General features: G+C 44.0%; 1 protein-coding gene across 2 annotated transcripts in view; it reads right to left on the reverse strand.

Moving 5' to 3' along the window:
* Nucleotides 1–20755, reverse strand: part of SRGAP3 (SLIT-ROBO Rho GTPase activating protein 3) — a 102660-nt gene extending 81905 nt beyond the window's left edge. Inside the window, exon 1 of one of the 2 annotated variants that reach the window (XM_033926590.1) lies at nucleotides 20556–20755. In XM_033926590.1, coding sequence (XP_033782481.1) covers nucleotides 20556–20622 — 67 coding nt within the window. In that variant the 5' untranslated portion in view covers nucleotides 20623–20755. The remainder of the gene's footprint in view (nucleotides 1–20555) is intronic. The other variant, XM_033926591.1, reaches the window with a different exon arrangement.
* Nucleotides 20756–21914: the final 1159 nt, after the last annotated feature.

A 21914-nucleotide genomic window follows, 5' to 3' on the forward strand; every position in this document is an offset into this window, starting at 1 on the left:
AAGGGAATAGATTCCATACAAATGAAAGGAAATTCTTCACTCAGAGAGTGGTAGAAAACTGGAATGCTCTTCCGGAGGCTGTTATAGGGGAAAACACCCTCCAGGGATTCAAGACAAAGTTGGACCAAAAGTTCCTGCTGAACCAGAACGTACACAGGTAGGGCTAGTCTCAGTTAGGGAGCTGGTCTCTAACTGGAGGGCCACGATGGACCCCTGGTCTGACCCAGCAGCGGCATCTCTTATGTTCTTATGTTGATAGCTCTTGAAGAAAGAAGGGGTTACCTTTGAAAGCTAATCATAAACTATATCAAGTGCAAGGTTTTTTTTTCCTTTGGTTTTGTTTTGTTTTTATTTCTACATATTACCTTGAAGAATGGACTAACATAGCCACCACACCTTTTCACGAAGGGCTCCTTTTACTAAGCTCCGCACACTAACGCCTCCATAGAGCTGGCATTAGTATTTTCCACGTAGCACGGGGCTTAGCGCGTGCTAATCTTCAGCGCACGCTAAAAACGATAGCATCGCTTAGTAAAAGGAGCCCTAAGTTGTTTGTTATAGCATTTTTGTGAAATGTCCAAGGTTTTCCGTGGCCCAGTGGCTTATTTTAAGAGTAGTTGTTTTTACGATTTTGCTTTGTGATGTCTTTTTCTCTGTAAACCGCCTAGTTGTAGACAGTATATAAATTTTTATACTCGTGTCACTGCCATGGCATCTTCTTAAAAGCAGATGAACTGTCCTTCAGCACATGACTAACAATTAACAGCCCGAGTCATAGAGATGGAAGAAGTGAAGGACACTTGACCTGAGAGCTGAAAGAATGAATCTTTAGGGTGCTGAATCTTATCTTTATTTTTTATATTACTTTTACTGAAAAATGCTTTGAGTCGAAAACTGAACTTTCAAGAAACTGGACTTTTTTTAAACAGGACAAACAGTTCCAGCCAATCACATTACAGATTTCCAGTCTGCTGATTCCTAATTCAGTCTCCTAATTCTTTTAGCTGGTTTTAAGAAAGGTTTGGACAAATTCCTGGAGGAAAAGTCTGTTATTAAGACATGGGGGGAGCCTTTGCTTGCCCTGGATCAGTAGCATAGAATGTTGCTACTCTTTGGGTTTTGGCCAGGTACTAGTGACCTGGATTGGCCACCATGAGAACAGGATACTGGACTTGATGGACCATTGGGCTGACCCAGTAAGGCTATTCTTACGTTCTTATGAGGAAAAAACCATATCGTTACTGGGTATCAGAGATATTGAGAGACTGTAACAGGTCAGGAAAATGAGAGAGAAAAGCAGAGACGGACAATTACCCAGCCAGATGACAGCAGATAAAGACTGTATGGTGTATCCAATGTGCCCAACAAGATAAGCTCATAAGGAACGATGCAATACTACATTTTTTTACTTGATTTGCCCATATCATTGGCTCATATGTTCAGCTATGATCAGGAAAGTAGTCCACCTTTGTTTAAAAACAAGGACCCGACACATCTTTCTCAGAGGTCCGAGGTGTTCCCTTTATGATAAACCTTGTGGAGCACAACGTCATACAGAAGATTTCAGAGCTTGTAAAACAGCCGAACATGAAGAGGTGCGTCTCAGTACAAGTGTTTTACAAGCTCAGAGGACCCCTCAGGAAGATGTGTTAATCAAAACACAGACCGTGTCAGGTCCTTGTTTTTAAACAAAGGTGGACCACTTTTAAGCAATGTTTTTTAAAGTTCCTGCATCAAGTACATCAGCTCTGCAGTCTCTTTTTTATGGATTTTGTTGGCTGACACTCACTGCAGACTCGTTGGATTCTTTTCTTTGTGACAGCCACGATCAGGACCCAGAAGTCTGTCCAGCACTGGCTTTGCTTCTTAATCACTCGTGTCGCCATCTAAGCACCACTAAGCTTGTTTGCTCGGTGACTTCCATATAGGATTCCTTTGTGTTTATCCCACACATTCACAGTGCTGGCAGGAGCTTTGGAACATTACTTCCATTTTCAATAAGGACATTATAGAGAGCAAAGTCTGCAAAACCTCAAAATTGTTTTTCAAACCAAAGGTATTCACAAACTCCCCACAGTCCACTACAAAACACGTTGTTTTTTTTAAACTCCTGCTCTAAAGAGCCATCAAGAGCTCAGAAAGCTTTTCCCCAAAACAGCATTTAGCATGAAAATTGTAGGCGCAGCAACAACTCACAAGGGCAGCCTTCATTTCAAAATAACAGAGGCTGAATCTGATCAAAATATCCTATCGAAAAGATGCACCAAGACTACAAAATAACACCCTATTAGGTTTTAGAAAGCTACTAAGGATAAATGTATTTAAATGACCAAAGAATGAGGTTCAGCATTCCAAACCCAGGTCACACTTCAAAACACACACACATACTAGATAGATAGATAGATTCAGAGTCTGACTTTGCTCAACTACTCGAGGCCTTAGTACTCTCCCGCATGGATTACTGCAATGCACTATTCAACGGTCTCACAGTGAAGAATGTACGTCTCCAGCGTGTTGAAAATGCAGCAATCAGGCTTCTGAAAAACCTCTGTGCCCGTAACCCTGTCTCCCAAGCTCTAGCATCAGCTCACTGGCTACCTGTTCCCAAACGTTGTGTCTTCAAGGGCCTGATGCTAGTGTTCAAATCCTTGCATGATATGGCGCCAGCCTATGTGATGACTAAGCTTCCTCCATATGTGCCGAACTGATCCCTCCACTCCCGGGACAAAATACACCTCAAAACGCACGCCTTCTCTCTGGGGTAAAGCCCTGGACTGGAACTTGAACTGTGGCTTTTCTTTGGAGTGTGTGAGAAAGAGAGACGTCTGTACTTCCGTTGACCATGATATACTTATTCGCAGTAGATCCGTGCACAGATGTCCGAGTGTGTGGCTTCTACCATGAGCGTTATGCAAATGGTAGATGGCATACAAACTTTATGTGTGGAAAAACTTGCAGCTAAAGGGAGCAGAGGGTTCAAGGCACATGCACATAAAAAGTTTTGCAGTAAGCATGGCTTTCGAACAAAAATAGAGAGTGAAAGCACGCACTGGTGCTTGTTCTGCAACTAACTACACTTAAAACCTATTTACACAAATTTTTGTATTTAGGTGCAGAAGAACAGCTGTGCTTTTGTTCGGACACGCAGACATCTGTTACTTCTTGTCTGCTTTTGAAACTTGCAGGGACTTCCTTCGAGCTGCAAAACAAGCTGAAACTGTCAGTCTCAAAACAAATGGCAAGAAATCTTCTCCACAAATGCATGTACGCTGCCCCAGACCTGGTGGAAAAAAATCCATGAGCAACTGTATCAAAAGCCCTGGTTGCCTCTCTGCATGTCACAGGCTAGCAATGGCCTCATTAGCATTCAGTTTGATGCAATACCAAACCACGTATTCTGCATGAGTTAACACCTGTGCTCAATCCCTCTGTATTGCTCAGCACATAAAACTCGCATATAACCCCTAGTAACCACACCACTAGACCCATGGTAGCTTCCTCCATGGCCATTATGCGTGTGAAGCTTGCAGTGTTCTGAGGCTGAACGTAGGATTTGATGTAACTAAAAAGAGAAGTAGAATATTGCAGTTAAAAACAGGGTCTATACAGTAGTCATTGCTCAATAGCTTTGGAGAGGCCACACAACTCGCCCTTCAGCCCTCCAGATACTCTCCTTTACACAGAGGGACTTACTCCTACTCTCACAAGGAAATGCATAACAAGAAGATTAACGGCCAGAACCCAAAAGGAAAAGGGAGCATGATGAAATACAATCATTCAAGTTATGCGCAGAGAATGAAACCCACCTCTCCCATATCCCTTCAGCCCACAAATCCATTATCAATGCACTTGACAAGAGCCAGGAAAGGGGGCAGAAATGGCCAAGTTAGGCCCAGGGATCATCGCACGGCTTGGCCGCAGCTCAGCAGCCCACACTTTCCTCCCTCTCCCACTCAGTGTCACCGCTGCCCAGCTTAGCACATGAGGCACTGTTCCCCTAGCTCCACTCAGGTAAACAAAATCGAACCACTCCACAGAACTTAATTTCAATGCCAACCATTCTAAGTTTTTAGAGGTCACTATCTGTTCATCTTCAGTGTCATCACCTCTGGCTCAAGAGAAGGAAGGATGAGAGAAGATGAAGTACTGATCAGACTCCAAAAGCCCATGCCCACTCCAAGAAACCCTGGGAGAGGCAGGGGGCATGGGAGAAGCTCTTGCCACACGCTGGAGCACTCGACACCCGTGGTATTCAATTGTCACACCTAGCAGCTGGCAGGCAATGCTTCCCAGGGGAAAACAGCATGTGCACCCCCTCACTAAGGAGCAGAAGGGAAACAAGGACTACCAGAGAGAAGGGGGCCTTGGCCTACGACTGTGAGAAATGTCACAAACCAATGCTTTTGACTTGCTATAGTTTATTATTTCTAGTCCACTTTTATCCAAAGCAAATTACAACATATAAGTATCTTATTCATAAAACTATCAAAACTTATCTCGCAAAGCGTTGTAAAAAAAGATAAAAAGTCAATACTTCAATCAAAACTATATGCTAAGTAACATATTTCATCTGACAAGATATTCTTAAATCGATGCAAATATTTCTGTTGCCGAAGATACACTAGCCATCTAGTGAGGTTCAGCACTTGAAAACACACTTTTTCTTATAGATTCATAGTTCAAACATTTCTGAGTCCAAATTGAGCTGAGGAGCGCAGGGTTCTTGAAGGTTCATAAGGCACCAAACAATCTTGCAAGTACTGTACTTGAATGACATTCAATTGAGACTCAAATAAACCATCAATAGCAGTTTATACTTTACACAAAGTGTTTAGTAACATGCTCAGATCTGGTAACCCCACATAACAACATATTATGAAGTTCTGCAAAACTCACATGCATGTTCCTGGCAACCCCAGAAACACAACATTGCAATAGTCTAACCTTGCAATCACAACTGATTGAACTAAAATCACACTTAGACAAATACAATCAAAACTTTCTTAACATTCATAATTTAACATAAGTTTTCACATTCTGTTCATATGGATGAAACGTATGACCCCTAAGTAGGGCGCCTTATCAGCAAAATGCATCGATATATTTAACACTGTAACGGTAGCAGATGTTGCTACCACTTGTTCTTTTGACACCAACATAATTTTCATCTTTGAAAAGTGTAATGCCAATCCTTTTACAGTCATCCAGCTCCTAATTAGCTTCAAAGTTTCATTCAACCTAAACTCTGCTTGTGGCAATGAATTTTCAGCGGGGAAAAAATGTATGTCATCATCATAAAGCCGATACGATATACCTTGGTTGTTTCATCAGTTAAATAGAATCGCAGGCAATGCAGAGCCTTGTAAGCAGTTCCCTACATTTTGAAAAATTACCCCCCATACATACTTCCTGTGTTGTACCTTTCAGAAGTAGCAGGGGACAGAAGCGCTCTTCCTCTTTAGACTTCGCATTGGAAAATGTACTTGGCCTTCGGGTATCAATGTGCTACTTTAGTAAGACCAAACAACAAACTCTGCAATTTGCACAGATGCACCAAAAACCACTCCCAGGTCAGCACTTTACAGAAATGAGAAGGAAAAATCCGATAAAAAGTGAAATGCAGGCTGTTCGGCACAACATTTAAATGAAGTTTCAACAATGAATAAGTTCTCCAAACATTTATGGTGAAAGGCAACGCATTCTCAAAATCCCCCAAAGAAGATCCGGGATGGATTGAAACACCTGGATTCAGAGGTTTTCAGTACAAAGTTATATCCTAATTTGGCTTTAGTGCGTTTATCGCAACAGCATCACTATTGCGGCTTTGTAAAAGGGGCCCTTGATTATGTCTAAGCCAGTCAGGAACTGCAGAAAGTTAATATTAACAAAAAGCTGGGGATTAGATAGATTACTGGTGGTCAGAATTTGCACTTGCAAGGGAAATAAAATAGATCCCTAAGGGACTCGGAGGAGGTGATAGAGCTTGTGTACCTTGAAAGGACTGATTTGTTAAACAATAATTAAACCAGCCCAATGCTGAACCAACTATCCCTGTGTCCAATAATCTGCTAAACATAGACCAAGTTGCAGCCAGCAGATAAATCCAAAGAAAGAACAGCACTGGTTACAGATTTTTTAAAGAAAGAAGTACTATTTTACCCTACTGGGCCTTAAAGCCAGACTAAAGACTCTCTCAACAAGCATTTTTGTAGTCATCTGGTGACCTGTCCAGCAACCACACCTTTCCACTCCCACCCAGCCCAGTCATCAGCCAACTTGGGGCAGCAGCTAGAGGTCTCTGGCAGCTGCCTCCCTTCCCTCCTTTAAGACTGCTTCTTCCACAGTATTAAGAGCAAGCGCCTTCATTTTCTAGATAATATAAACTGCTTTGATGTAGCGCTTGAAAGGCAGGAAACTGAATACCACCACCACCACCACTTATGTAAATTGTGGGACAAGGCTGCAACCCCCAAATCACATTTTCTTCAGAAGTACTAAAAAAAACAGCCAAGTAGATAGAAAAGGATCCAGGATATGAAGAAGTCTGAAAGAGACATTTAAAGTCCCACTTCACCAGCCCTGAGAGCATCTCTTTCATTTCCATTGGATATAATTTGTACCTAAGAAAATGTTGGTGTTATAATCACATCTTAAGTTAGACTGATGTCATTATCTCCCAAAAAAGGGACAGAGGGTTGCATTCAGTCTGATATTGCTGTCTTGTGGTGACAGACACAGTCTAGATCGTGTTATAGCGCGATGTTGGGCCAGAGACTTCTGAAAAGTGCAGGACTGCAGACAGGGCACTGAAATGTGCAACCTTCAACAATTATAACAAACAACTGATATTTAAGAAAGGGTGTCACTGTTCAGTCTGGAGGGGAATGACATGGTTAGGAGGGCGAGTCTCTCCCTACCCTGGCAATGAGATGAGGGGGAGGAAAACCATATAATTAGGAGCAACACTGGCCTTCTTTCTTTATAACAAAACAAACCAGCATCAAGAACGAGGACTAACTAACTGTTCTTAATCCAGCCTTAGCAGCAGCATTGCACAGTAGTTATGGGATAGGGCATGAGCTCTGGACACACTGCTTTACCACACAATCTGAAGCCTTCACTGCCCCTGCCCCCTCCCTCCAAGCTGAACACTAAGAGAGAGTTCAGCCCTAAGAGTAGAGTGAGACCAATACGCACCAATGGCGCCTTGCACTTAGAGATGGAGGGTGGGCTCTGACAGCTGATGCATTCAGGATGGAAATGAGACAGAGGAAAGAAAGAAGAGAACTGCCCATGAAAAGGAGGCCCCAGCTAGCCACAAACTAATGTGGGGAGGGAGAGCAAGAAGTCCTCTTTAGCCAGGCAGCCAGTGAATTTCTACTAGTATCTGGGCAGGGTATCCCTCAAGACAGAGCGTTTGTGTGGGGATCTATTTCTCAGAGAGTGAGAGCGCTTGTGTGTGGATGTGTTTCTTCAGAAGAGAGAGCAAGAGATCATATGCAATGTGACATCCCTGAAGAAGCTAAATTGTCTCAGCAGCAAAATGTTTGACAGCTTTTTCATAAAATCCAAATACATTCCAAAAATTAGGGTGTGTATCACAGCTGTAGTAGCTTCTATCTCTGGTATCCTTACAACAATGAAGAAGGGTTGACTGTCCAAGAGACAGAGATAGGAACTGCGCACAGACTCTGCAGTCAATTAATTGAGTCATTAATTCCTCTCCAGCAAAAAAAAAAAAAAAAAGATAAAAGCTTTCAAAACTGCAGCCCAGCTGATCTCTTAAAGGCCCATTAGCCACCATTAAAGTCTGATAACATGCAGGAAGCTTTGGAATAAAAACTGAACCACAATTGCTCTGAGGCCTTCCAAGCTCTGCCGTTTAAAGGCCTTTGTGCCTCTCCGAACCAGCTCCTCAACCCTCTTAGCAGGCCTCCCTACATACTACTTACCAGATCATTTTTCTGTTATAGACACATGCTGCTGTCTGTTCCCAGCACCCCGTTCTGAATTATTTATGCCCCATCTGATAAACTGTCTGCAAAAATCCCCTCAGGTCCCAGATATAGCTGCCCCTGCCGATGGCGAGCTTCTGCTTTTACCTCCTCAAATTGTTCTGCTGTCCCAATGGAAGCTGCATCTCCACTCTCCTCACTGACTTTGTAAGATTGTATGAAATCACACTTACAGCAACAACCTCTGGGCACTACAACAGCAGCACCACAGCAAAGATGTGGATGGGGCACACTGTTCGTTCAGGAAGGCCAGTAGCACTGAAACTGCCGATTCCATCACATCAAGAGTGAAACAGAGTACAAACAGGGTTGGTTTTACTTTTCACAGTTGCAGAAGCAGGGAAAGATCCTTGTCTGAAGTTCTTTGGAGGGGGGATGTTGCCCTCAGAGATTACATAAACAAAGGGAGGGAGTCCCCGTGTTATGGATATTCCATGCTTGATGGCATCTCCTCCTCTTTCCACTGGACCCATCCACTTACTTAAAATCATATGGTGTCCCCTGGGCAGTAGGTGTGTATCTGCATGATGGAAATCCAACCTGACACAATATGGCCAATGTAACGAATAGCAGATTCCTCAGACCAGTTCAGAAGCAGACAGCCAAGACAACAATCCTGTGGGATCTGCCTGCTAGGAATTAGAAAGAGATGGTAAAAAAAAACCCCCAAGAACTTAATAATTCTTCTGTATCGCTCCATGGTGTAACCTCAAATTGAGTACTGCGTTCAGTTACAGTTGCCATATCTCAAAAAAGATATAATGAAATTTAAAAAAGCTTCAAAGAAGAGCGACCAAAATTATAACGGAGAAAGACTAAAGAGGTTAGGCCTCTTCAGCTTAGAAACGAGAGGGGCAAGAGGGGATATGATTTGTGGTCTACAAAATCCTGAATGGAGTAGAATGGGTACAAGTGAATCAATTTGTTACACTTTCAGAAAATACAAAGACTAGGGGACACTCAATGAAGTTACAGGGAAATACTCTTAAAACAATTAGGAGGAAATATTTTTTCACTCAATGAATAATTAAGCACTGGAACTCATTGCTAGAGGATGTGGTAACAGTAACTAGCATACCTCGGTTTGAACAAGTTCCTGGAGGAAAGGTCCATTGTCTGCTATTAGACAGACATGGGGGGAGCCACTGCTTGCCCTGGCATGGAATCTTGCTATTCTTTGGGGATTCCACATGGAATGTTACTACTATTTGGGTTTCTACCAGGTACTTGTAACCTGGACTGGAAACAGGATACGAGGCTAGATGGACCGTTGGTCTGACCCAGTATGGCTATTCTTATGTTCTTATGCCTGGAGGTCCCTATTTGAGGGTAGTACCTAGGGCTACACAAACATGATGAGTCCCTTGGGGCAGGGGACAGAACTTTTCTCAAGGTTTTCACTATTATAGATCCTTGAGGCACTCCACTAGTCACCTTACTCAACTGAGAGAACTATACAATTAATCCTTCTCAGGTTTCTCTTTTAACCGTTTCCAAACCCACTCAGAACACTGCCTTCTATTCCCTCAGGAGTCTCTCAAGAAGGAGTTTGTCAAAGGCTTTTAGAAAATTCAGATACACTACATTAACCAGCTCACCTTTATATCATGTTTATTCATGCCTTCTTAAAGTGAGGGAGAGGTTAATAATACCTTTGCCATTCCTTAACTACTCAAAAGTGATAAAAATAGCAATGATAACCTTGCCACAGGGATAAAGACCTATTTGTTAGTTATATATGAGGACAAGTATCACCTGATGCTCCATATGAGTTACAAGGCAAAACAAAGATACGTATATACAAATATATATAATCCCTTTGTTTGTCCGGATACTGGCGAGAGGCACATAATGTTATTTTTGTTTGTGAGGACCAGAGCTGGGACCAACTTATTAGCTGGAGTCCCACAGCAAGCATGCACCAGACGTCCACTCTCTCTCTCTCTGAATGATGCAGACCACACCAGGATGTAATGTCCACATCAAAATCCAACTTTACTTCGTAGTAAAATAAGCAGAGGCACTCTCTTTAACAGTGAACAGTTTCTTGGTAGACACAGTCCAACTATATACACTCCTCCTACACTCCAAAATGATGATGTTATAATTCTCTTATTATTCAGGGGTCTGTTGGTGGAATTTCACCAGACACCCAAACTCTTATCACCTTGCACCTTCCAGAAAGTCCAAAAACTAGCTTTTCCTTAGGCTTCTGGAAGCTGCTGGAACTCCTGTCCAGAGTCCCTAGCAGTTTCCAGAGTGGCTGCCTATCTGCACCTAGTCTGTGGTTCCCATGGAGACCCAGATGCATTAGGTTTTTTCAAACTCCCTAGGTCACAAGTTTAGGGTTACTATATTTGTGAAGACAAAAAAAGAGGACACATGACTCCACTTGTAACCCACCCCCAGCTACGGTCATACCATCCATTTCCTTGGTCCCCCTTCTTACCTCTCTCTCCCTTCCTCCCACGCTCCTCCCCTATGTGTGCTTCTCTCTCTCTCCTCTTCCAACCCCCCTCTCCTGTGGGTGCTTCTTTTTTTCTTTCTTTCTCTCTCTCTTTCTTCCTTTCTTCTGACCCAGCAGCAGCAATTTTTATGTTCCAACATTCTCTCCTGCTGTTTCTGTCTCTCCCCTTCCATCCAGCACTACCCTACTCCATGCTGTTTTCTCCAGCACTCTCTCCTTTCCATAATGCTTCTCCAGCCCCCTCCCTTCTCTCCTCAGACACTGCTGTCTAGCTCCTGATTCCCCATCTATCTCCTCCCTGAGCCTGGCCACTGTAATTGAATCTTTGGGCAACTGGCATCAGCAACAAGGTGAGCCAGCCTGCCTTAGAAACCATTTCTCTGCAAGTACCACGTACGGAGAAACAGGAAGTCGTTTCAGAGATGACTTTCAGGGCAGTCTAGTGGCAGCAGGCTTACTCGATGCTGTTGCTGGCTGCCTGAAGATTCAATTACAGGCCGGGCTCGGGGAGGAATTAGGGGGGACGAGTCAACAGAGCCAGCTAAACCTAGACAGAATCCCCCATTTTGAAAAAATCATCTGGGCATCTGGACAGTCCTCGAAAAAGAGGACATGTCCGTGTTTTCTCAGATGTCCAGAAACCCTACACAAGTTCATACCCTCCTTTGGTTTTACTCCAGCTGCAAGCCTCTCAAGACCAAATGTTCAATGCTGGGCCACATCTGGCTCCCAGGATTGACTATCCGAGTATGTGTGGGCACCCAGAAGTTAACTGGGCACCAACCAATTTTCAAACCAATGCCTAGTTAATTCAATGGATATAATTAGAACAGACCTTTTACACATCATTCAGATGCAATAACGCTTCTAACCGGCTAAGCAGCGACTACACCTAAACTCTGCCCCCAAACCACCTCTAACATATCCAGTTTGCATTTGCTGCATCTCAGTAGCTGGCCAATTCCGCAGGAGCCTCTATCTGGCTAAACCCCAGAAAGCATTCATTTTCTTGTGAATCACAGAAAACCCAAAAAAAGCCTACCCCCCCCCCCAACCCAATATAATCCAGCTAACCTACAACAGCACTCTAAAGTATCCTATTTCATATCGATCCACACCAAAAGCAGGTCAAGAGCTATCTCTTATGAAAACCAAACTCCTCCTCTTGCACAGCTTTCCAGCAATAAGGACCAGCGTTCACAAAACCCCGTGACTGCAGGAAAAGAGCTGCTGAGCTGAGCACAGTGTTCTTGCTAAATAACACAGGATAACAGATTGCTTACATCCCAAGCTTCCAGCAATTCTGGATGGCCAAAACATGAACATAACCTTCTACTAAATGTTGCAAATCTGGATTTGTTTCAGTGCAGTCTAAGATAACAAAAATTCTTGCTGATGGATCAGAAATTCTCCTGTATGTATGGTCAAATAATTTTTATTGAGCTCAGTACCACAGCAGGTACACATCAAGATACATAAGCTCAAGTTTTTATAAACAAACTACCCAGTGCAAAACCATCCCAACCCCCCAACTCCCTCCCATCCTTTTCCTGTCTGTATATTGTACACTGGTTTACAAGAAATGCCATAGTGCCAGCTTAGCTCCCAGGTCCGTGCATGAGCCTACACTCTCAAGGACAAGGAAGACAGTCTCCTTCTGATTCGTGTCTTACCTTCTTTGTTGATGCCACAAAGATACCGATCTGAGTCGGCTGCGATGGTGGCCTTTGTTACCTTCTCACTGGAACCCACACTGACACAAGCAGCTCACTCTGTAGGGTCAAGGACATGTTTTAGGATTTTCCGATAGGCATCCATTTCCTAGCCAATCTGTTTCTGCTGCTCTCAGTCAGGGTTTCCCCACTGACGCAGAACTCATCAGATGTCAGCACTGTTGTGAGCTTCTGAACATGTCCTAAAGGCCACGCAAAGATGCAGGGTCAGGTGCAAAAAAAACCAGTCACTCAGTGGTAGGACCCTACAGGAATTGTCCCAGGAGCAACATTCAGAAGAGCAGCTGGTGAATTAATAGGAGCAGGTCAGTTGTCCACTTATCTTTCTGCTGGATTTTTGACTGACTTTTCTGATTAAGTAGGACCGTTGGATATGGGGTCATAAACGTAAATGAGGTCAGCTATTTGTACACATCTGCCTAAAATGGATAATGTTATCCATATTGGTGCCCTCAGCCCTGGTTCTTCTCCTACATAATACGGACATCTCAAGTTATGCACCAATCGGCCTCAAATTCTGAGAAGGAAAGATCTAGATATGCAGTTAACTCTCTAGTTGATATCTACGAAATGGAGCCTCACCCAAGTACAGAAAATATTCCAATATTCATTACAAGTTTCATATTTTGTACTTGATACTGGCACTGGTTACAAGCTGCATCATACGCACAGTACAAGCCATTCTCTGTCACAGATTATGACTCTCGCTGCATGTGAAGATATGTTACTTGCAGGAAATCAGGTTTTCTCCCCCCCCCCCCCCTTATGAATTTCTGTTAATTGCAGGAAGTACTACATAGAGAGAATCTTTTCTTTAAGATCACTATATGCAAAAAAACAGACACCAGGCCCAAGCCCCTTACGGTGGTAGAGTCATCAGAACATAGCCTCACAGATGCAAAATATGATGAGAATTCTAGATAAAGAAAGCCATGAGGTGATTATGTGATGCAACGTACAAACGTACACAATGTTTCAGGATGTCCTCTATGAATATGCATGGGATTCTAATCTGAGATCAAACAGAGCTCATGCATATGTACTGGGGATATCCTGAAAATGTGACTAGCCTCAAGGTCCACAAATTCCCAAGTGAAGGAGGCCAAGCTATGATTTTATGACTCCTGGTGCAGGCAGAATACCAAAATGTGCTGCCTTGGGTTTTCTGAATCTTTTTGATTTAGTATGTGCATTAAGCAGTTAATATGGGAATTAGTGCAAGGTTAGCACCAGTGGCAAAGCCAGGGGGGGCTTGGAGGCCCAACCTCCCCCTCTATTCTTGACTCAGGCTTCCCCAATGGCAGTGCATATACAGTCTGGCATTCCACCTACTTCCCCATCCCACAGTGACCTATGCAGTCCAGTGCCTATTCTTTCCCTCCTCCCTACAGTCTGGCATCTCTAAATTCCACTGCAGAGAGAAAGCTTCCAGGTCAGTGAGAGACGAGGCTGCCTTGAAAGAGCTGATGCAGGAGAACTGCAGCGGCACAGAGTGGGATATGAGGAAGAGGAAAGTGAAAGAGATGCTGGACCGTAGGCTGGAGGGAAAGGAGAGAGACACTGGACCGTAGGAGGAGGGAGAGAAAAAAATGCATGACCACCCATGCAAGGGACTGAACATAAGAATTGCTGCTGCTGGGTCAGACCAGTGGTTCATCGTGTCCAGCAGTCTGCTCAAACAGCGGCCCCCAGGTCAAAGATCAGTGCTCTAAATGAATCCAGCCTCACCTGCATATGTTCCAGTTTAGCAGGAACTTGTCCAACTTTGTCTTGAATCCCTGGAGGGTGTTTTCCCCTATAACAGACTCCGGAAGAGTGTTCCGGTTTTCTACCACTCTCTGGGTAAAAAAGAACTTCCTTACGTTTGTACGGAATCTATCCCCTTTCAACTTTAGAGAGTGCCCTCTCGTTCTCCCTACCTTGGAGAGGGTGAACAATCTATCTTTATCTACTAAGTCTATTCCCTTCAGTTTCGATCATGTCCCCTCTCAGTCTCCTCTTTTCAAGGGCGAAGAGGCCCAGTTTCTCCAATCTCTCACTGTACGGCAACTCCTCCAGGCCCTTAACCATTTTAGTTGCTCTTCTCTGGACCCTTTCGAGTAGTACAATGTCCTTCTTCATGTATGGCGTACAGTGAGGGCGTACCATGGCCTGATACAGCGGCATGATAACCTTCTCTGATCTGTTCGTGATCCCCTTCTTTATCATTCCTAGCATTCTGTTCTGCTTTTCGCTGCCGCCATGCATTGCGCAGACAGCTTCATCGACTTGTTGATCACAACTCCCAAGTCTCTTTCCTGAGAGGTCTCTCCAAGTACCACCCCAGACATCCTGTATTCGTGCATGAGGTTTTTGTTACCGACATGCATCACTTTACACTTATCCACGTTGAATCTCATTTGCCATGTCAATGCCCATTTCTCGAGCTTGATTATGTCACGTTGCAAATCTTCGCAATCCCCCTGTGTCTTCACTATTCTGAATTACTTCATATCGTCCGCAAATTTAATCACCTCACTCGTCATATCGATGTCCAGATCGTTTATAAAGATGTTGAAGAGGTAAAAGTGAAGGAGAGAGGAGAAATGTGTTGCTCCTCCAATCTATCCCAAACTGCCTGACTAGCTATGCCCCTGAAGCACATGGCTACATTAACAGTTAATGCCACTTGCCACTTATCATGCAATAATTTACTGCATTCCATAGAAAGGAGCAGAACGTACACTCTGCAATCAATGCACAGAACCTGTACGTTAACCGATACCATGGCAGATTAATACAGATCACAGTTATTGTGCATTAAATTTTACAGCAAGCAGTAAGTGCCCAGAGTCCCTCAAACAATCTTGGTTGATATTAAAGTTTTATCTGCCTATGGTTCTTGCCCTCCTCTTTTGTGTGTGGAAGAGTTCTTCTTTGCAAGTCTGAGAAATGTTTGTCAAGTTGGCTTGTCTTTACCCATTTCAAGAAGGATCTGGAATAAATTTCTCTTATTCCTTTGTGGGTAACAGCAAACTGTGCCAGCACATATCAGAGGATCTTGCAAAAAAGTGATGTCTTCCAGCAGCTCCCCCCTCCAAGCGGCTGGGATCTACAGAATTCCTTGCACATATGTGAAACCAACCACATGAGACATTAACAGCAGATAATACACCAACACAGGAAAACCAATTAGAGCCCTCCATGCAATGAAAACTGTTCATAGTATCAGATTCAACAATGCAAAGACCCTGGAAAAAAAAGAAGACCACTGGTGTCCCAGAAAAAGACTTCCCCACAACCTCAGAGACAAGGGTCTCATCAAAAACAAAGCCTGGCAAGCTAAATTTAGCAACCAAAAATTGACACCAAGGACTAGTAACTTTTTGAGCCTTCAAGAATTTAAATTGATTAGACAGACAGTAAATTGCTTTATTCTTTCAAAAAGCACAATGACAAGGAGACCCTCTGTGAAGTTACACTAGCATATTTAAAACAAATAGAGGACAGATTTTTTTCCTCACTCAGCACAAGTTAAGCTCTGAAATTCAATGCCAGAGGATATGGTTCAAGCATTTGTGTAACTGGGTTTCAAAAAGATTCCTAAACCATTATTAAGGTAGACTGAGGAAAGGCACTGCCTGTCCCTGGGATTTAGTTCCTCAGATAAGCTGCTTATAGTTGTACCCTTCTCCTCCACTGCCAATTCCAGACTTCGTTCCTTTCATCTAGCTGCCCCCTATGCCTAGAATAAGGTACCCAAATTTGTCCACCAAGCCCCTTCCCTTATCTTGTTTAAAGCAGACTGAAAACCCACCTTTTTGATATAGCCTTCCATCCTTAACCCTACTCTTCTGCCCTCCAACCCAGCCAGCAGATTAACCGTTCCCCTTAACTGTATCCATGACTTCCTGTTTGTCTGTCTAGATTTTAAGCTCTTTCGAGCAGGGACTGTCTTCTTTCCGACTCTGAACAGCACTGCGGGCGTCTGATAGAGCTATAGAAATAATTCAGAGTAGTAGTAGAAAGCTTGTTACTTTTTGGAATCCCACCATGTACTTGTGACCTGGATTGGATAATGCTAGAAATGGGTTTCTGGGCTAGATGGACCAACCCTTGGTTATGTTCCTAATGGGTGTCCCTTTTTATGTTTGTTTTTGCATACCCAAATATTTGTAAAAGTCTGTTGTTGACTGATACTTAAGTGTTCAATTTTTAATTCTTTCCTCAGAATAATCTATTTTGAATCTCATTGAAGGATGGAATGTATTTAAGGAGATGTGAAATTTGTTTATTACATAGGTATAAAGTTGGTTTAGTAAAAAGCTGCCACCAACAACTCATTTGCTGATTTTTATTTCGAGACAGAGGACATAAGACAAAATTTATCAGGGCTGTTGGTGCCCCATTCCCTTCTCCCTGGATTCTTCAACATCTGGAGCCATCAAAATGCAGTGCGTTTTGGGTGCAAATGATGCAAGAGAAGAACTGCGAAGTCAGACACAAGAAAAGAGCCAGTTTCTTTCATGTTTGGATGCAACAGCTAGAGTCAACGCAATTAACATCTTGTGGATGAGTTTAGCTGCAATGGAGTTTTTGTCCAATGCCTCAGGGCATCTACTAGAGGGAGATATTTTCAGTTACAAGGGATTCATTTAAGTCTCCAGCTTGGGTCTTAGGAATTCATTTTTTTTGTAGCAGAAAATATATCCATTAACTTTTTTGTAATAAAACATCTTAAGCTATTTCAAGACTAGCGAAAAAATAAGTCCTCTCTGTGCATTCCTTTACACGGGGCCCCCTCAGAATCACGTAATAAATTCTCATCTACAATACACACGAGCTTCATTTGGCTTTTTCAGATACATGGAGTCACCATCCTGCCATCAACAACATCTGGAATAAGGCAGAGGAAGGACCCCGAGCAGCCTCCCACCATGATGTCAGCTCAGACTAAAGGCAAGATGCCAAACACACTTGTCCACACTTCAGGCACTAGGCTGCCTCATTTCAATATGGTCAAAGGCACTTCCCTGTTCCTGCTCCAAATAATCCAAGAGGAAAGAGGAACATTTAAAAGCAGCAGCAGGCAGAGGAATTTCAGAGCCTTTTCAAATTCTCCTCCTGTCTTGTCAGTGGGGATCCTGGCCCCAGAGAGATTCTAGTTACACCCTTCCCTGCTTACCAACCCCTCAGCCTTGTCAGAAGTCTAAAAGAGACTACAATTTAATGAAATGGTTTATTACTGCCATAATGTGCGGTGTGAGTGTCTGTATGAACAGTTGTGTATTATGTACAGACCATCCTAGGGTGTATTTGTAAGTTCAGTTGTTGTGTTTGTGTTGTTAGAGAGGGTTGTGAGAGGATTATGAGCTATAGATGGAACTGCACAGAGCAGATCTACCTAATTAAAAGTCGGGTCCACATTTAAACCCTGTAGATGCCATAGTATTGAATGTTTCCAGAACAAATTATGCTTGCAAACCAAGATTTTACTGTATTTAGATTTTAGCAAAGCCTTTCACAGTATTCCACACAGGCTTCTAATAAACAAACTGAGTGCCCTTGATATGGGCCCCAAAGTGATGGACTGGATCAGGAACTGATTGAGTGGAAGGCAAAGAGGATAGTAGTTAATGGAGATCATTCTGAGGAAAGGGATGCCACCAGTGGTGTGGCCTAAAGGTTCTGTTCTTAGGCCTGTTCTTTTTAACATTTTTGTAAGCGAAATTGCTGAAAGGCTGTCTATTGCAGATTTCGGTCTCATCCACAAAGAGGCCAATCCTGATGGTGTGAATAACATGAGGAAGGACCTAGTGAAGCTTGAGGAACGGTCTGAAATTTGGCAGCTAAGATTGAATGCGAAGAAATGCAAGGTCATGCATTTGGGCTGCAAATCCCTGAGGGAACGGTACAGTTTAGGAGGTGAAGAACTTATGTGCACAACAGACGAGCGGGACTTGGGTGGGATTGTATGTGATGATCTTAAGGTGGCCAAAACAGGTGGAAAAGATGATGATGAAAGCTAGAAGGATGCTAGGTTGCATAGGGAGAGGTATGGCCAGTAGGAAAAAGGAGGTATTGATGCCTGGTGAGACCTCTTTTATATTTTTTTTCTATACTGTTCTCCCAAGGGAGCTCAGAACGGTTTACATGAATTCAGGTACACAAGCATTTTTCGCTGTCTGTCCTAGTGGGCTCCCAATCTATCTACTGTACCTGGGGCAATGGAGGGATTAAGTGACTTGCCCAGGGTCACAAGGAGCAGCGTGAGTTTGAACCCACAACCTCAGGGTGATGAGGCTGGAGCTTTAACCACTGCGCCACACTCTCCCTCATTTAGAATATTGTGTACAATTCTGGAGACCGCACCGTCAAAAAGATATAAATAGGATGGAGTCAGTCCAGAAGAAGGCTATCAGAATGGTTGGTAGTCTACGTCATACGATGTACAGGGACAAATGGAGGAAAGGCGGGAGAGGAGAGATGCAAGTCTCTTTCAATTGTAAGGAAACTGTGGAATGAGGGGGCTTAGGATGAAGGCGAAAGGAGACAGATTTAGAAGAAATCTCAAAGAATACTTTTTTACAGAAAGAGTGGTGAATGCTAGGAAAGGCCTCTTGGTGCAAATGATGGAAACAAGAAGTGTATCTGACTTCAAGAAAGCTTGGGAGAAGTATGTTGGATCTCTAAGGGAAAGGAGGGAATAGTAGATGGCATGGTTAGGCAGACTAGATAGGGCTTTCTCTGCATCTATGCAGAATCAGTCCAAAGGCTAAGCTGCACCCTGGAGACGTCCCTGTGAGACAGTCAGTCCTGTTGGTGGATTGAGCTGAGAAGAACAGAAATTGCTGAGCCCTTTTACAATTACTTTCTGGATCAGGCTTAATATGATGCCAATTGTGCAGCAGATATGAAAGCCAGAAGGCCCCAGTGCTGTAGCCATGATCAGCATTTGACTAGTGCATGCTAAATATAGGACGACGATGTGATCCTGGAAGACAGAGAACAGCACGATGCGGCCCCTCGTTACACTCCTCAGCAAGAGCGTGGAAGAAAGAAGGGCCAGTGCACACAATTCATGGCAAAAGGGACATCAGGATGTGGCTGCAAGTTAAACACGTTGTTCCTTCTCTCTAAACCAGTGTTCTTCAACCACCAGTCCATGGACCGGTGCGGGTCCGCAGAAATTCGGCACCTCCAAGAGCCACTGGTCCTCGGTACGATCAATGTGGTGTCTTCGGGCCGGCTCCCTGAGTGCTGCAGTGCACAAAGCTGTGGGAAAAGGCTCCTACGCGCAGCCTGCGCCTGAACCAGAAGACTTCTCTCTGACGTTGCTTCCAGATGAGGCGCAGGACACGTGCGAGGAGCCACTTCCCATAGCTTTGTGCAATGCAGCACTCAGGGAGCCGACCCGAAGACCCTGCGTTGATCGCACCGTGGACCGGCCGGAAGATAACACCGGGGGGCAGGCCAGAAGGCAAGGCACATGGAGAGAGAGACACAACAACGGTAGGGGGAATGCTGCTCAGGAAGAAATGCATTGTTTCTTTTCCTCTGGGATTGTACAGCTTGCAGAGTCTTGCATCTTAGGGTTTGTTTGTAAATATTAATACTTTGAGGTTTTGGTCCTGCATTTGCATGGGGTTATCTGTTTTTTGTTAGGAATGAATGTTGAAAAACACAGTGTGCTTTGTGTATTTTAATTTTGTGGTTAACCATTATGTGTTGTTAATAAGATTATTTTGTGTGTATATATGAAATATGAATGGAAAAAATGGTGCTACAATTAGTACTATTATGGGGGCGGTGGCAGAGTCTGGGGCAGAGATTGGGTGGCCCAGTGTTCTTCAACTGCCGGTCCACAAAATAATTCTTTTATTTCTGCCGGTCCATAGGTGTGAAAAGGGTGAAGAACACTGCTCTAAACAACTGCCCGCTTTACCTCCAGCCTGTAGCATCCATGAATCAGTGAGAGAGAAGCCGTGTGTGTTTTCAGTCATTGTCTGTGCTGTCTACATGATCAAATCTGCCCTAAACTGGGGACTTAGTTGAGTGGGTCCACTGATGCACGTTAAGTATTTGTGGATTTTCTTGGGTACAGCTGACCTTTGCCCCCAATGCATTGAGATAACAGCATTGCAACGGGACATCTTCAATGAATATGCATGAGCTAGATTTGCATGCATATTATTTACTGCCGACACCCAACAAACCAGGCTAGAGATAAGAGAAATTTGCCCCTATGCACCTCGTGGTGGTCCTCCCTGGGAGCCAAAAGGGACAGTAGCTAAGGCCAATTCCACAGGGTCAGGGACTCGCTTCACTGCAATGCCGGCCTGGGCTGAAAATGGCACCTACCTTTCACTTGCGTCTCGTATTCGGCGACGATCTCTTTGTCTTTCTTGAACTTGGTCGGAGCCGACATCTTCTGCGGCTGGCGGGGCTTCGGCTTGTGGCTCACTGGCCCCGGGGGCTTCGGCGCTGATCTCCAGCGGCTCCCATCGCTCGCCCGGGCTCCGGACTGCGCTTTTCCCCTGCTCTTGAGCCGCGCGTCACGTCCCCGGGCTCCTCCTCCGGAGGAGTTCCTCTTCTGGCCGCTGGGGGCGCTCATGCAAATATTCACCGAAGGCGATTTGGGGCCAGACCAAGTCACAAGTCCCTGGCAAAACCCCAAATAGTAGCAGACTATGGACTTTTCCTCCAGGAACTTGTCCAATTTTTATTAAACCCAAATATGCTAACAGTTGTTACCATATTCTTTGCCAAATTCCAGAGTTTAACTATTTGTTGAGTGAAAAAAATATTTCCTATGTATTCCTTCATCTTTATGCTTTTTCAATGAGTGAAAATTGATTCATTTTTACCCATTCTATACCACTCAGGGGCCTAACCCCCTCACCACTCTCTTTTCTAAGCTGAAGAGCCCTAATCTCTTTGGCCTTTCTTTGTACTATAGGGAGTTCCATCCCCTTTAGTATCTTGGTTGCTCTTCTTTGAACTTCTAATTCCACTACTCTGATTGGAGGAGGCTCACGAGTGGTGTTCCGCAGGGGTCGGTGCTCGGACCGCTGCTGTTCAATGTTTTTATAAACGATCTAGAAACAGGGACGAAGTGCGAGGTAATAAAGTTCACAGACGACACCAGTTGGAACAAAAGAGGACTGTGAAGCTTTACAAAGGGACATGAACAAACTAGAAGAGTGGGCGGCGAGATGGCAGATGAAATTTAACGTAGAGAAATGTAAAGTCTTCCATGTAGAAAACAGAAACCCAAAGTACAGCTATACGATGGGAGGGCTGGTAATGGGTGAAAGTACCCTAGAAAAGGACTTGGGGGTAATAGTGGACAAAACAATGAAGCCGTCGGCACAGCGCGCAGCGGCCTCAAAGAAGGTGAATAGAATGCTGGGTATTATCAAGAAAGTTATTACAGCCAGAACGAAAGAGGTTATCCTGCCATTGTATCGGACGATGGTGCGCCTGCATCTGGAGTACTGCGTCCAATATTGGTCGTCATACCTAAAGAAGGATATGGCGATACTCAAGAGGGTTCAGAAAAGAGCAACGCGATTGATAAAAGGTATGGAAAACCTTTCATATGCTGAAAGATTAGAGAGACTGGGGCTCTTCTCCCTGGAAAAGCGGAGGCTTAGAGGGGACATGATAGAGACTTACAAGATCATGAAGGGCATAGAGAAAGTGGAGAGGGACAGATTC

The sequence above is a fragment of the Geotrypetes seraphini genome, chromosome 17 (assembly GCF_902459505.1).
Source record: "Geotrypetes seraphini chromosome 17, aGeoSer1.1, whole genome shotgun sequence".
NCBI classification, from domain to species: domain Eukaryota; kingdom Metazoa; phylum Chordata; class Amphibia; order Gymnophiona; family Dermophiidae; genus Geotrypetes; species Geotrypetes seraphini.